Raw genomic sequence first — 17,238 nt, forward strand, 5'->3', positions numbered from 1 at the left:
CAAGAAATGGTTAAACACAATTAGTCAGATCACATAATGGACGATGATGTATTAAGGCAGTACCACAGCCACTAAGAGTATAAATAACAACTGTGGCCCCAAATGATGCTAAATACTATCGCAAGCCCTACGTCCACCAGTTCACGTGTCTCAAGACAGCAAGATTTAAATTTGCCCTGCTATTCATGAAAATTCACCTTTCTTTTCCAAATCCGAAATAATTCCCATTGTTTAAATCCAGTCTGGGCTTCTCTTGTCAGTTGCAGTTTTCAATGCCTACTTCAGAGAATGAAAATGTGTGTATGTACATTCAGGTACTTATGTGAACAGAAACACCCTCCTTAGAAAGATGAAGTCAATAAGCTTCCTGTCAGTATCACCGAACATGCAAAATCAATTGTGCCATATTTCCTTGCATCATCCATTCTATATGCAAACATTTTTCTAACGAAATAGAATGGGAAATTACGCACGAAAACGGCATCTAAGTTTGACCACCTAATGGACTCAGGGTACTCCGGTAATGGGCAGAGAGAAGATGGTTAGCAGAGCTGGGATGCAAAGTCCCCAACTGAGGTATCTGAAACCTACTGTTGGTTCCAGGTAGAGTCTTGAGTTGTAATTTCTCCTAGGACACTAGGAAAGTTGCAATTTGCAGCTATGGCCACGGGGTAGTGCAATAATTCTGCAAACAGCTGACCCCACCCCCAATACTCCTATCCTCCCCACCCCAGCCCTCCCAAAGACAGATGGCTAGGAGAAAATAGGGACATTTGGTCTGAATCCTGGGTACCTACAGGAGTTATTAAGAGATTCTCCACAAATCCAAAAGTGTCGATAAGACTATCCAGTTACTGTCAGCATTCACGCCTGGTACAGCAGAAGGTCCCGGGCTTTGAAGGAATGATTAGAACTGAGAGGCTATAAAAAGTGATTAGCCTATTTATTACAAATTACGTTCACCTCGGTTTTTTTGTTTACTTCCCACCATATCTCCACTAGAATACAATTAACCACCCCCTCACTCATCAGAATTGTATTAGAAAGACTCACAAAAATAAAATAAATACTGCATCTAAATGTAACCATCAAACTGTGTGGAACTCTACTGTTATCACCCAAAGGCATCCCCAAAACAGGAAGAAGAAGATGCAAATGTTGAAACTGCTTCTTTTTAAAGGAAATTTTTATCCACTTAGTCCTTACAAGTCAAAGATTGGTTTGTGAACCAAAACTATTAGTTGGAAGCCAGTTAGGAATGCAGACTCCTCTGGGCGCAGTGGCTCACGCCTGTAATCCCAGCACTTTGGGAGGCTGAGGCAGGTGGATCACGAGGTCAAGAGATTAAGACCATCCTGGCCAACATGGTGAAACCCCATCTCTACTAAAAATACAAAAATTAGCTGGGTGTGGTGGTGTGCGTTTGTAGTCCCAGCTACTTGGGAGGCTGAGGCAGGAGAATTGCTTGAACCTGGGAGGTGGAGGTTGCAGTGAGCCGAGATCGTGCCACTGCACTCCAGCCTGGCACCTGGCAACAGAGCAAGACTCCATCTCAAAAAAATAAAAAAGAAAGAAATGCAGACTCCTGGTTCGATTAGGTTAGGATGTGTATGTTAAGGACGCTTCTAGATTATTTGGATGCACATGAAAGTCTAAGAAGCATTCCCGAGTGAGAGCTAAGCATACTGACCTATAAAACTATTTTCCACACCCTGAGTCTTTTCTTCTTCTAGAAGCATTCTATGTGAAAACAAACATATTTTGAAATTTTAAAACAAAATCAGATGGTTTCCCTGCACTGGTGGTGATCCACTACAGTAAAGCCTTTTTCTGTCTAAACTGCCAGGTAGCTAATTAACACGTCAATGAACACTGACTGAATTTCTGTTCTGTCACTTCATAGTGCAGGTAAACAGTACAGATATGACAAGAAAAATTTAACTAAGACCAACAGACTCTCATCGTAGTCCTCTAGGGGATTATCAAAAACTAATTTCCTGTCCATAAAAAAAAGAAAAATAAAATTATTTCCAGTATCAAGTTAAGCACATAACTCTAAACAGAGTTGCTATGTTAAAGTGGTCTCCAAATTACAGTCATTTTTGTTTACCTCCGCTAACAATGAGCCTCCTGGGAAGAAATTATGTGAAGAAGTTTAAGTACCCTCTGTGCCTTTCTCCACAGGTGAGTGGGAAAATTGCAGAGGGAAAATACACAAGTGAATACAACTAATGACTTCTGTACTCTGATTCCTGCTACCCTGTGAGGGGAATGATCATATAGAATTTTGAAGCTGGAAGGAATCTCAGAGATAGCATATTGCTGCCGCTCTGCTTACTCAGGAATGTCTTTCTACAAAGTCAGGTAATTGTTACCCTTTGAGATGGCCCACATCACATCACTGTTAAATGCTCTCACACCCACTGATCTTACTCCTGCCCTTGAGCAACCAAGAACAACTCTATATCCACTTCCCAGCTGAATGCCTTCAAACACTTGAGGCCCCTATCATGTCCTGGATGTAAATTTCCTTAGATTCAATCCATTTAGTTTCTTGGACTGGGTGGTGTCCTCTAACTCTGGTATAAACATTGTGTATTTTGTTTCTAGTGAAACTAAATTATGATTAGCCTGACATAATTTAATGAGACCCACAGTGCCAAATGAGGTCATTCGATGTAATGGTTGGTAATGCAATACATTCTCAGTGAAACATAAAAGATTATGTAATGGTTAATAGATCTACATATGTTAGTAGTACAACCATAAGAGCGAGCATATTTGTCTCCTGGACTATGATGCGCGACTAAGAAAAACAACCAACCTCTACTCAAAACCGTCCCTGGGTCCTATTGCTAGGGACAAAACGGTGCACCACATGGACTGCTGAATCTGACCTCATGTGGCCTTTCTGTATCCTTCCTTGTTTATGAAAAAGAAACATTTTTAAGAAAGCAAAGGGTATAGAAGAGCTACATTTGGCATCCAAAGCAATTGACACTTTTATTACTTAACATCACAACCTTATGAGGTAGGCCAGTCTAAGTGTTGTCATTTTATAAGTGATTAAACCAAGACTGAGAATAGGAAATGAGAAAAATCATGCGCTGCCTGCCCAGGGCCAAACAAAAAGCAAGGCTGGAGCCAGCTGAATTCAGAAACCTCAATTAAATTCCAAGACAAAAAGGAACAGCCAACATTGAAAATAAGTTTTATGGATTTCGCTTTGAAATAAAGCAACAACAAAAAAAACATTATGTTACCATTAAATGATATTAAAATCATCTTTTATGGCCTTGATTTTGCCACCAAGGCTTTATTCCCAAAAAATAAAATTAAAAAAAAAACCAAACAGGCAAATCTACTCCAGGTTAAAAATTCCACTTACACACACACACACACACACACACACACACACAATCTTGCACTTCATATTGAGAGGTTTCCTTTTTTCTTAATTTGCCTATTACTTTAACCTGTATAAAGCCAAAGGCCCTCATTCAAGTTGTTCGAGTGCCATTGATTAGACCGATTGTGGTTAACAAGGACATTCTCCAAAAATAGATTCTTAGCATTTTAAAACCCTTCTACATTTTCACAAAGGAGAATCTGGAACACAGGAAGGAATCATTTCCCTACACACAATACTCATCTTCATCGTCATCAAAAGACATTTGGTCAAAAACCCATCCGCACATTAATGCACACTCTCCCTGGGCTCCTCCTCCCTGGCATCCTCTGGGATCCCAGTCCAGCTGGAGTCCCTAAGTTCTCGGTGCCCTGAAATAACCAGTCTCTCCACCTGGCTTTCTCAGAAACATGCCCCACACAAAGCCTGAGCTCTCCACGGCAGAAGCAGCACTCCACTGCTTCCCATTGAGGCCCCCAGCCTCCTCCACGGTGAGTGGCCCCTTCCCTGTTGCTGCCCACAGCCCTAGCCCTGGAAGCCACTCTTCTGGGACGCCTTTGCCTCCCAGTACCTGCCGAGGCCCCTCCAGGGGTACGCTGAGGGCCAATGAGAGCCAAGCAGTCAACTACACTACCTGGTGACCTTTGGCCAGTGTGAATAAGCACATCCCACAGCTCCAACTCCGCAGGGCTGCTCTCTGCTATCAACTCCAGGACACCTGGGGCTCAGACACCTGTACTCTCCTTCTGCCCTTTCTTTGTGCTCTGCTTTGACCCAAAAGGGCTGACCAAAGGATAGGAATAGGCCTTAAAATGTTTGCTTTACTGCAGCTGGAGGAAAGGGTAGAGGCAACTGAGGGTCAAGATCAGGGATCTGTGGCATTTTCTGGCACTATGAAGGGAAGTCTAAAGAGGCCTGGAGGAAGCCATCCAATGGCCTGGGCATGTCCCCTGGGGGTTGACGTGAAGACAAGCAAAAGCGTCAGTGGGCACTACCGGGCAGTGCCCTTAGGGGGCCTGAACTGCCAGTGGCTCCACATCCCTCCCTGCCTGTGTTAGCCTACCTTCACCAAACAAGATCCACACTTTCCTCCCTCCCTGTTTCTATTCACAGTCTTCCTGCCATGTGGATTTCCTCCTTTTCATTTCCTCCTGAAACTCTACTCCAGGACCCATTTCAAATGCCACTTAACCAGGAATATCTTCCTGTTGAAAGTAAGATACTCATGGTTAAGTGAGTATCTTAACCCCCTCAAACAGGCAGTGTAGGCCTTGGATTGCAGGTATTTATGGGTATGGCTTATTCTCCTGTAAGTTCCCAACAAACACACTCTGTCCTATGCATCCTCTATAGCAGGGTTGTCTAAACTGCAGGTTTCAGCCTATGGATGGCAAATTTTTAAAAAGAAAAAAAAAAGAAACAGGATAGGATATAGCTAAGTGTATCATACATAGTAACAAGAGATATTTCATGACACTCTTGTTTCAGTTATGTGTATGCATGTGCAAGGGGTGGTGGGTGACAGTGTTAAATGTTTATTTGTTACTGGGGGTCAGGGTCTGAAGCATTTGAAAGTCACTGCCTTAATGGTACCTCTCCTCTGCCTAATACTCTGTGAATACTTATTGAATTGAACAGGTTGATGAGTATGAAATGATCCATGTATTATAACTTCGAAGGCTTCACCTTAAAGGAATACAAAGAATAATGCCTATCTGAACAAAAGTGTATGGATCTGGCTTATATGAAGCTATGGAGGAATGGGGTGAGTGCCAGGGAAATCAGAATATTTATTATACTACTGTATGTTGATAGACTTTCTCTCCAATGATTAAAATGTGTTAAGATTTAAGGAAGATGAAATACAAGTTCATTTTGGAAAACTTCACTGAATCTACCTCATGAGTCTGCATCTTTAAAATATGCAGTATAGGTAATTCCACCATGATGCATAAAAGGATCTTTCAGAGACACCATGAAAGCCCTTGTTCAAGTTTTCTTTGCCCAGGATGCCCCAATGTACTCTCAATATTCCCACCCCCACCATCTGTAAAAATGCCATCTGTCTTCCAAGACTTAGTTCAAAGGCCACCCTATTTCATGGAAGCATTTTTTTAACTCAATTTTTCCTCTTTCCATCCTCTACTACCACCCCAGTCCCAAATATGGTCTCTTTTCTGAATCACCAGTGTTGAAAAGTTCCTTTTTCAAGTGTGTAGTTGTCTTAATTTCCTCACTCATCTGTGCATCCCCCACAGCAACCAGCAAAAGGTCTTGTACTTGAGATGATCAATAAATATTTCTTAAATGAATAAATGAAAGCAACAGATGGCCTGTTAAAAAGGATGGTCATCATTTTAAAGGCCCTGAGGAATGGCTTATATGTCTAGCACCTAATCAAAAGCTGATGTACCACAGAAGGAGGAGCAGGGAGTGGAGGGGATGGCCTTGTACCTCTGCATATCTGTCCCTGTTAACTCACCGAATGCCCAACTCTTCAACTCTACAGAACAAAGCTACAGTGTCAGGTGCTGAATGAGCACTTTCACCTTGTTCCAAGTCTTCCAGTCTTGCTTCAAATCAGAAATCTGAAGTGGAATTAGAGACGGAAATTAGGACTATCTTTTTCAACTTTATGGTATGAAAAGGTTGAAACAGCCATCTGGATAATTCAGGCTCAAAAAACCCATTCTGAAAAATAAGTATGAATGTTTCTGAGTCGGGGGAAGAGTATACAAGGAGGCAAAGGAGGTAGTTCTTGAATTATCAATTGATTGTGTATATTGATTATATTCAACAGAACTGAGCTTTTCCCTTCATATTATCTATACAGTCATTTGAGGACACTTTCTGTGACTGTAAGAATAAACTGGCTCAGATTCAAAGCCACAGTCACAACTAATAAACTCCAATTTGTTCAACTGGAAAATGATGTCCATCAATTAGAAAAAGTTGTTAGGGATTAAAATAAGATTATCTTTTGCCATTAATCTGTACCTCCTCCTTCCCCCTTCAAAAAAAAAAGGTTTTCTATGATGAATTAAAGGAAGAAGCTTTCAATGGTCTTTATTTAAAATGTATATTGCTCTAATACAGTAATTCATAATTAACAGGTATACTTTCCTAACTATGGTATTTTATTTTCAAATTTTTAATTTTAATACTATATAGGGCTCTAACTTTCTCTTTGATATTTTAAAAAAACCTTAACTTCCAGTCTATCAGATTTTGTTTTGTAATTAATTTCAGAGCTGTCCTTATAAACTGAGAGACATCTGAAGTACTCTAGAAAATGGCATTGTCTGACTGGATTTGAAGTCAGATAGTTGGGCTTTGAAGCTAATTTTTGGTGGAAATACAGCTGCTACATATTTAGATGTGTGTCTCTGGGAAGGTTACCTATCTCCCCATCTTCAGTTTTCCTATCTGTAACATAGAACTAATAAGAATACTTGCTTTATAATGTTGTGAAGATTAACTGAGCTAAAACGTGAAATGTACCCAGAACAGTGTCTGATAAGTAAATGTTAGTTTAAAAGTTTGCTGTCATCTGTTTTATGACCTCAGTAAAGTCATTTAATAGTCCAAAGCTTCTATTTCCTCATCTATAAAATGGGACTACTACCACTTATCCTTTCCAGGATTAAGACATTCAAAGAAAACGATGGATATCAAAATATTGGACAGACAGAAAGTACTCAAATATTCGTGTTTTGAACCAATTATAAGCTTAAAAATAAACGATAAACTTAAAATTTTATGTAAACCATAAAACTGAGAACGTATCATCCAAAAATTCATCTATAACTGAGAAAAATGTCTAAACATGTTAGAAATGCATATTCAAGTCTGGTTTATCTTTAACTTACCAGAAACATAAGAGCTTTTGTAAAATGTAATTCTACATCTGCAAAACTGGAAACCCTCTCTGGTCAAGCCAAACTGCCCTAGTATGTTGTGATCAAGAAAGTCTGCACGCTGTCATAAGCCAAAAATCAATGCACTGATTAAAATCTGATTGCATGTACGTCAACTTTTTAAAAAACATGTATTTTCTGCTTTTTAAAAAATAAAAAACGTACTGTATCTAATGTAAATTTCAAGTCAATTCAAAAGATATTTATTCTGACACTGCTCCAGGGTAATTCAGCTGGGAACTAAGGATGCAAAAGGAAACAGAGCTCAGCCCCGTGCAGGAAGAGCCCACAAATTATGGCTGATAATCTCAAAATATTACTTACAAAAGTCATGAGGGGGTTCACTTTGCGTCAGCAGACAAGCAGCATAAAAACATACCAAAACAGTAAGTTCTTCCCTTTGACTGAAAAACTGCCTTTTAAAAGCAAATGTCATTTTTAAAGTACAGTTGTTATCTGGAAAGCTATTGAATTTGTGCCAGAAACCAACATTTCTAAATGTAAACCTATAAAATAATAGGTATCTGTAAATGAAACCCCAGGAGCAGCAGTAACATAGTAATTAGCAACTTTTACAGAGTCACATGTTTCATATTCTCTCTGCCCTGGCTCTTTGAAGTTTCTAGGGCAATATGTAAAAGTTGTATTACATTAGGGCCCATCCTTGTATGTTTTATAGGCACCAACATTATGCAGAGCAAGCTGTACTTACTCATCACAGGATCTTTTGTAAGAAATCGTTCGATAATGTGCTAGCTTTGTGTCCAGTTTATTTTGTTACACCTGTCTTTAGGAAAATAAAAGTCACTGGAAACCTAAATCACAGAAAATACACACAGATCCACATATCATCTATATGAGTCATAAATCATAAAGCAGTTTAGCTTTAAAACTGTACATTGCATATTCATGTGCACACCACTTGCAGTTTTAGACACATGTGAACTCTTTACTGAATTAAAGCAAAAGCAAAAAAAAAAGCTCAGCTCTACAATAAGCGATTACCAGAGGCAGAACAGAGTGCAGTTAATATGCTTGTTCCAGCAGATGTTCATCCCCGTAAATATTAAACATAACACAAGTTCCTCCAGGAATATGCAGGCAGTAATTTTATCACCTGAACAGTGCTGGTTGGAAACATTTAAGAGATATTGGGGGGGGCAGAGAAAGACGGGGGAATAAGAGGGATATTGAACCAGCCAACGGGATTTTTAAGACACCCGCAACTGGAATTAAACTGCTTCCAGCGGCAATTTACCTACAGCAGCTCCCCAGTGTGAGATCCCCGAGAAACAGAACCTGGAGTGCCCCCCAGGCTGCGGGCTGCGAGCTGCAAGCGTGGCAAAAAGGGATACCCAGGGCGCCTGAGTGGGGTGGGGAGGAGGAGTGCAACTGTGAAGAGGTGTGAAGAAAGGGCCCAGAGAATTGTGAACCTCGAGGAAAGGAGTCTCCCTGGGCCAAGGCCTCTGGAATTCCCGCACGGAGAAACACTCATCTCCTGCCCTGGGTGTTTACTTTTCCATCTCGGTGGCTGTGAGTGGGAAAGACAGAAAGGATGCAGCCGAGACCAGGCGCAGGCAGGGAGGCTGGAGCATCCTCTAAGGGCACTTCGCAGCAGCGCCAACTCCAGGGGGTCGCTGGTGCCAGCCAGAGGCTCTCGGGGAGGAGGGAGGGGGAGCAATCGGAGGGAAAGGAAGTGAGAGGAGCAAGGGGCCGACGGGTGGATCCCCAGGCGTTAGTGACAGTCTTCAAATCGCTTCTTTTCCTCCCCAAAGCTGCGCTCTGCCCCTGGCTACCTAGATCACCAGCCCCTGGGTTGGGGCCGGCCGCCGCGAGGGAGGGGGACAGAAGAGGAGGAAAGAGACCGGCTGGCGGCCGCGCATCCCCCCAGGGATGCAGGAAAGGGCCGGCGAGGCGGGCGCCCCCGACCCACCCCACCCCCACGGCGGCCGGCCGCCCGGAGCCCCCCGCCCAGGTGAGGGCGCGCGGGCCGCCGCGGCCGCCCCTCGCCGCTCCCGCCCGCCCGAAGCGGCCGGCACGGGGACTCACCACAGCGACTCGAGGTCCCATTCCTGGAGCAGGGCTAAGTCGAAGCTGTCCATGGTGGGAGGTGTCAGCGCCGCCGTCGCTGCTACCGCCGCCGCCGAGGCTCGGGCCGCCCGCGCGCTGCAACGAAAAGCGCCGCTCAAGGTGCATCCCAACCGCGCCGGAGCGGCCGCCGCCCGCCCGCCGCCCGCCCCCGGGTCGGGGCTCCAGGCGCCCCCCACCCTCGACTCCGGACCGGCCGGCCGGGCGGCAGCGGCCAGAGCACTCACCCGCTCCCCGGCTTGCGCGCAGGCACACTCAGGAGAGAGCGGCGAGCTCGCCGCGCCGCCGCCGCCCCCCGCCCCCGGCCCAGCGCCCGCCCTTCCTCCCCTCCCTCCCGGCGGCCCGGCCCGCTGCAGCCGCCGCCGCCGCCGCCGCCGCCGCGGTGCTCTGCGCCCGCCCGCCCGCCTCTTTCTCCTCCGGGAGGCGCGTGTGCGCGGGCGAGGCCGAGGCGCGCGCGCGCCGTGAGCCCCGCGCCGCGCCCGCCCCGCGCGCCCCTGCGCTCCCCGCGCCGCTCTTCGGGGTCCCGCGGCGCTCGCAGGCCGCGCCGCCCCGCCGCCACTCTCCCGCCCCCTCCGCGGCCCGTCTGCCCCTCGGCAGCCCGGGGGTGCCCGGGGCGACCCCGCAAGCGGGAGAGGGCGGCGAGGTGGCGGCGCCGAGTGCGGGGGGACGCGGAGCTTTGCCTGGCCCTGCCGCATCCCTCGGCCGCCCGCCCGCGCCTGGCCCCGCCCGGCCCTGCCGGGGCTGCACGCACTTCTCCCTAGGCCCAGAATCCACTTGACTCTGCTGGGCGCTCCCGCGGGCAGCGGACCCGGGTGGGTGCGGGGGAATTCCCCGGCCGCCCAGGCGCGGAGAGAGAGCTGTGCCACCCGCAGCAGCGCCCTAAACAAACCGTTTAAGGTCTCTGGAGCCCGCAAGTTCAGCTAAATAAAGGGGCGTTGCGGAGGAGACCTCTTCCACCCGGACCTGCTCTCCTCTGCGGTTTGGCCTCCAGTGGGGGTCCCACCCACCCTCCAGCTGGCCAGCCCTGGAAACCAACCTCCTTTCTTTTTATTTCTTACGGGGAAGGGGGACAGACTGGCCTCCGGGTGTCAACTGCAAACTTGCCGCCAGTCTCCGGTCTGGAGAGGCAGGTGATCAGCTAGAAGGGTGATAGAGTCTCATCGTGGCTCCTAAAAAGTAATAATAACCTCCCTCACTGTAAAGACAGCTCTTCCCCCGACTTACTTTTTTGTACATGCTGAGAAGCGCCTGTCTCAGTCAGGGCCATACCTCTGCTTCTCCACAGCTGGCCTAGAACCGGAAGCCCCTCCAAGGCCCCCCTGACTCTCCTGACCTCTTGGCCACAGCTCCGGATTCTAACCAGGGATTCCCCAGCATTCCTAGAGAGCAGCACAGAGCCTGCAGTTATGCCTCACCACGCACACCAAACCTCACACTCCCAGCCAAAAGGGAGTCCCTTCCAGCACTCTCCCCTTTGTTCCTTTTCCTGGATAAGAACCACTGACTGGGGCTGCCAGAATGGAAACCCTTGGGTGCAAGTGACGGGATTCCTCCAACGTCAAACCGAAGAGTCCACCCTCTCGCCTCACCCACCTCCGAATGAGGATTAACAAACTTAGTTCGGGACACAGATAGAAGACCAAAAGGCCAGTGAGACTTCTTTCCTATTTGAGACTAGATTTCAGAATGCTCAGCCTGGCCCCCTTTTTCCCCCAGCTCTGAATCAATCCTTTCTTCATCAGCATCTATAACTAATGTGCAAAATGTAAAACGCTAAATTAAGGCAGAGTCGGCATCAACATAGTCTGGGAAAATGGAATTGTTATTTTACAAGCTGCTAACTCCCAGCCCTTAAAACTCCCCCTCATTAGCTGAAGGTAGCAACAGGTTAGGAAAGAACATAGAGAATACGAATATAGGAAAAAGTACAGGTGTGAAGGGCTGGCTGCCCAAATCCCAATGCACAGTGTATTTGGAAAAAAGGAAAAAAAAAAAATCTGTCTTCCTAATATCTCCTTAGCCTTTTCCTGGGGGAAAAGCCTTTTTGGAAATGTTTGCTTTGGCGAAAGTGAGATCGAGACATTGAGACAGCATTCCCAGGAACAAAGGCTGGGGGTGGAGGGTGGAGGAGGGAGCAGGAACAGCCCATGTCTGGAAGAACTGCAAGTTCTGAGTCCTGAACAAGAAATGTGTCCTGTTCCCGTGCTCCTGGCTGCAGCTGGGAAGCTTCTTCTGAAAGGAGACCTCCCGGCCCTCACCGGGATCTGGCTTTCCTTCCCTTCCCACCACATCTGTTTATACAAAGGAGGGCCGCTGAAAGACAAACATAACCGTGTTTACTGCGAGTCCCATGCTGGGCTTGGAGCTCAGATACAGATTTGCCCTCACCATGGAGGCTGAAGATAAATAGATGATCCCAGAAAAGGAAAGAGGGAAGGCCCTGGGATAGTATAGAGCTGGTTGAGGGGTTTACTCATGAAAGCCTCTCCCAAAAACCATGTAGTAACAGGAAGATTTACATTTGAATTTAAACTCTCGTGTCTTGTGTTAATATATGAGAGTGCGTGCACCTAAAGCAATTGCAAGGCGAGTAGTTAAAAATGTGTCTTCAGGAATAGCCATGATTTTCTGTTTGGTGCCTCTAACATGAGGATAGTTGGATTGATTATTTCCAGTGTTACGTTTTCGCGTAATAGCGTCTTGGAGAATGAGGGCTTTTGAGGAAACCCAAATAATAGTTGCAGATACTGTTTTTTACTAAGCTGTCGTGGAGAGAAATCCAAATTAATAGTTTTTACAAGTAAAATGTAGAACAGTTAGTGAGAGCCTTTATGGGAGATCTTTATTATTTATCTGGTTTATGAAGATGTTCCTATTATCCTCCAGCCTCTGGGTACACAAACTAAAACAAGCACTTAATCTAGTTGTCAAAATTTTAACTCTTTAATACAAAGCAAAAAAAGGGTTTGGACTTTTGGGGATTAGAATGTCAGAAGTAAAAGGGAAGTTTTTTATGTAAAAGAGCAACAGACTGTCTAAAAATAAAAATTTTAGAATGATGTTTTCTATGAAGCTGTATCTTAGCTTTTGCTCATCCTATAGTGCTTGTGACCCGAGGGGCTTTTCTTCCCACATGGATGCAAGCAACACCCCTGGGAGCTGAATCAAACCACCCAGCTGAGGGGAGGGCTGTGGGGGGAAGCAGCTAAATGAGAGGAGCTGCTTGGCTTCCTGGGTCAGGTTGGTTGGTTGGTTGGTGTAGACTAAATGCACCAAAGAAAGAGACTAACAAATGAATCCTCCTCAGTCTAGGTCCCTTCTTATATTCTGTCAACCTAGAACTGCAAGCCTCCTAAATAGACCCAGAAACAAACCTATAGCATCTAAGATCTCCCTTTAGATATGATTTGATAAAAGAGAAGCCTTCCATGGCTTTAATTCATGCCTCATTCTGAAGACTCGGCTGCAACTGAGAGGTCACTTTTGTAACCAAGTGGGATATTTTTCTCTTTATAATCCCACCATTCCCATAGAAAAATATGTCTGGTCAAAAGCCAGCTCTGCAGGTGGTCCTGCTGGAAGTTGATAGGAGCAGCATCAAGCTGCCTCAACCCCTACAGCATCTCCAGCTTCATCCCTAAGGACACCATTCTCTCCTGTTCCAGCAAAGCTGCAGATGCATCACTCCATCTGCTTCCTCTTCCAGAGGCTTCTTGGGTGTTTGAAACTGTATCCAGGGATTGTAGGATAAACCTTCTAGGCTTTCTCCTTGCAAATTACATGCTAATATGGTGAACTCCAGTACAGCATAGATTTTAGATCCACCCAGGAGTTCTTGTGTCTTCAGACCTTTCCCTCTCTCTCCACAGGTATCTCTGAGTGGTGCTAACCTAGGATTCGTGGTGCCTTTCTTTCTCTGTTTTTTTCATCATTCACCAGGTCCTGAGCAGATGGTGTGGCTGTGCTGGCTGTCATCACTCCTCCTATGTTTCCATGGAAACATGGGGCATAGGGACCATCTCTGCCTTGGGCTTTCTGACAGTATCCTCTGGCGGAGAACTTCAGTACTCATGCCCCTCCCCCTAGCCTGTTTGCTGTCCTGGGGATTTGGAGACCTTTCTGGGGCCCTGGGAGCCAGGGTCATTTCAGAAATCATCTAAGGACATACTCCCTGCAAATGGTTGTGAACTGGCTGGGCAAAAGAGGGAGGAAAGAAAGGGGGCCAATACCCCAGTCAAGGGCTGAGACCTGTTTTAGATGGCACCATATTTGGACTATCTGTCCCTGCAGCCAGCTTCCATAATAGCTGAATATTGCCCATGTCAAAAGAGATGCTCCTAGGGTTTCATCTGCTCATCAGACAACAGATATTTATTAAGCATAAGTACTTGCTGAGGTATTACATTTCACTGACATTCTGCCCCCTTGGGAATGAATGTTCCTGGGAATGTGCATTTTTTTTTCTTTCTTTCTTTCTTTTTCCTTTCTTTTTCTTAACAAAACCAGATTTTTCCCTAAGGAATGCACCTTCCTCAAAGTTTCCAGCATCCTCCTGCCTACATAATTCACTTATATAGCCACTATGACATTAATTAGATTCAGAAGTCTGTGGAAACAGCAGAGCTAGGCAGGGTCAGAGGGCAAGCAGGTCAGAGGGCAAGCAGGGCAGAGAAAAGAAAGGGGAAAATGAGCCCTGGGAGAGGAGCAGGAAGTGGAGGGAAGTTTTTCATGCCCTTCAAGCACCAAACAAAACACAGATAATTTCAAAAGTGGTCAGCCACCATAACATTGCTTAGAGAATTAAGGTATTGACAAATTGAAGAGTGTTTTAAAATAAAGTGGATGGGGCATAAGCATTTCATGCATGTTTGTCTTGATGTTAGTTGCTCCTTATACAGCTGGTACTGAAGGTTGGTGGGTGAAGCTTACTACATTTTTAAAAGAAGAAAAAGGCAGGCACACATACTAAAGTTGAAAATGCAGTCAGGAAGGACGTTTACTTTCCATGAAAGGATCTGAAAAGCATCTCCTATCACAGATCATGTATTCTATGCCATGCTGACCTATGTTGAGGGATAATCTCATTATTTTGGTATATGAAAAGATCCCTTGATGCTGGTAACAAGAACCAGTCATCCTGACTTAAATCTTAATATGCCCACACGTTCTTTGTTATGCTTCTTCAAGATGTGCCCTGGCCATTCGTGCAAGTTTTGAGGACTCTGTTGAGACCCTGTTGAGAATGAGAGGTAACTAACCATATCACTAGCAAACATGTCTATATTACTATCAACTGGGTGCTGTTCTAAGTATCAATTCCATTTAGTCCTCCCAAAAGCACATAAGTTATGTTGCCATTGTTTTTATTTTACAGGTGAGTATGCTAAGGAACAGGTTAGTGTCACAAACCACAGCGTGGCAGATTGGGAATTGGTGTGGTATCACTGGTAGCTGTGATACCATACTCGAACTCCCACAACTTTTGCCTTAATTATCTGTAGCATTGACGCATTCTCATGCTCACAGGCACTGAAATAATGAAAGTAATACAGTCCCAGTTGGAAGGTGAGAGAGAGCCCTCTACCCCTCTCTGCAATTCTCCTCTCGCCCAGTTTTGCCCCTTGGGTTCTGCCATAATAGCACCTGGAGTGAGGCGTTCCTTGTCTCTAGCCTCAGTGTCTTCCTTTGCAACATGAGAAGGCTTGATTGGATGTTCTTTGTCTCTGCCAGTTTTTGTCTCTGACAGTTCTGAAATGTTAGAGTTCTGTTTTTTTCAGTTGTTCTTCCTGAGCACTGCCAGACAGGAATCCCTGGAGTATGTCAGGAGAGTCATAAACCTTTTCTTATTTAAAGGTAGGACCCCCTTCTTGGCTTAAATAAATCTCAAGGTGTTGGTCTACTTCAAATGGGAACGCTATGCTATCTGCGATATATTAACAGATGGCAAGAGGAATGTGTTCAGGAGGGAGACACTTAGCTTAGGTCTGGGGGAAGCATGGGGAAAAAGTCACAATACAACTGTGGGTGTCAGACTCTTTTCTCTGGGGCACCAGAGAGTATTCAAGCATGGATTGGTGGTCCCCACGCAGCCCCTGGAGGAATCTGAAGCTGAAAATGCAGCAATTAATGGCTCACAGCCTGAAAACAGTGACATTTCAAAATTGCATCTTAATGTGTAAAACATTGATGGGGAAAGGGCAGCAACAGAAGATCCTCACAAGGTCTTCCCGATAGAGGCATCTCCCACTGCTCAGAGTCTCGCAGGAAGTCCCCAAGTCCCAAACAAGAAGAAACAGCAGAGGTCACCTAATCAGGAGCTTGAGATAAAGAAGTTCAGGCCCTAGACATGACTGGCTGCTCACCCATCTGCACTTGTCCTTCATAGCAAAGCATAAGTCTGATTTGAGGAAATCACAAGCCCAGCTCACATAACTGTATTTTCCAGTCTCTGCTATTGCAAGAACTAGGCATGTAACTCAGTTCTGGCCAATAAGACACCAGTTTACGTCAGCTGGGATTTCTCAGAATGTTTTGCTTCCCTGCAGTAGATACCACCCCTTCTTCTAGGTCACTTTCTTCTTCCTGTCCAGAATGCAGGTTGAAGCGTGAGGTGGAGAAGCCATCATGGATTTTAGGAGCAAAAGCCAGAGACTCAATTTGGCAGGTCTGAAGTTAAAAGGAAGCTAGGTCCTTGATGACTGCTTCATATAACTCTACCATCTTTGGACCATCCTACCTAGATCTGGACTTTCAGGAACAAAAGAAGACCCTATGTGGCTAAGGCACTCTAGCAGTGTTTTGAACATTGCAGCTAACCCATTAGAGAAGTCACAGTCCCTTAAGTGTGTCCCGCACATTGCTAGGTATAGTCAGGTCTACCAGATGTCCCAGCCTATGTGCCCCAATGGGGGCAGCACTGTAAAAGAATTAAGTGTGATTTACAAAAAACTGTGATTGTTTCCTTACATGTAATCTTGTCTTCTGAGTTCACTCTCATTGTAAGCAAGTTAATTAATAAGAAACTCATGCCCAATTGTCTGAAGACTGATTAATCTGGCTCCAGCATTTTTTGAATATTCCACATTATTTATTGTTTCTTTATTTTCATGTTATTTGTTAACCTGGTTAAGTTGCTGTTATGTCCTCACAGGGATACTAACAGATTGCGTTTATGAAAAACACTGTAGGAATAATAATAGTCAGCCTTTCTTGTGTCCTTGCCACATACACAAAAATATGCATGTTTCAGAGTTTGTCATTGTTTCTACCAATAAACTAATTATCACTGTATGAAGCTGATTTACTTCAGAAGAAGTTTAGGAAAACAAATAATTAAGTACAGTATGTTGAAATAAAAACTGCATTACAGGGTTAGAACCCTATAATAAGATCGCAGAAGCTTGAAAGTTGGGAGAAAGCATGGAGTCTCCCTCTAGCTAACCCCCTACCCATTGCAGCAATTCCCTCCATATCAACCCTGGTATGGCCAGTCTCCACCTGAACGATTCCAGTGGTAGGAAGTGCACTCTCTGAAAAGCCTCCCTATTTTATTTTCAAGAGCTCAGCTCTAGCTGGAACAACATTCTTCCTTATATTTATGGATCCCAAATTGATTTCCCTGTACCTTCTTAACATATCACAAGCTCAAAGTAAGCATGCAATTAGAGCTCAGCTTCGCTGAATTCGTTCTATTGGTCCTCCATATATTGAGACCTATGGGCTCAAGTATTTCCTCAGCACTTTGGTAGAAAGAAGTCTTTGCTCAGTGGAATACCATACAGAGAGGGGGAGTCAGTCTCTTAAGAGGAGCACGTGGGCATAGAG

General features: G+C 45.1%; 1 protein-coding gene across 7 annotated transcripts in view; it reads right to left on the reverse strand.

Moving 5' to 3' along the window:
* AFF3 (ALF transcription elongation factor 3) overlaps positions 1-9,492 on the reverse strand; it is a 565,049-nt gene extending 555,557 nt beyond the window's left edge. For 3 of the 7 annotated variants that reach the window (XM_064371397.1, XM_064371395.1, XM_064371394.1), the window contains exon 1: positions 9,376-9,451. In XM_064371397.1, coding sequence (XP_064227467.1) covers positions 9,376-9,428 — 53 coding nt within the window. In that variant the 5' untranslated portion in view covers positions 9,429-9,451. Of the gene's footprint in view, positions 1-9,375 lie in introns of all 7 variants that reach the window. The other 4 variants (XM_064371398.1, XM_021671747.2, XM_064371399.1 and 1 more) reach the window with 3 other exon arrangements.
* Between the last annotated feature and the right edge of the window lie 7,746 nt (positions 9,493-17,238).

Source organism: Aotus nancymaae, unplaced genomic scaffold, assembly GCF_030222135.1.
Source record: "Aotus nancymaae isolate 86718 unplaced genomic scaffold, 86718_ANA_hifiasm-v0.15.2.pri h1tg000131l, whole genome shotgun sequence".
Taxonomy (NCBI): domain Eukaryota; kingdom Metazoa; phylum Chordata; class Mammalia; order Primates; family Aotidae; genus Aotus; species Aotus nancymaae.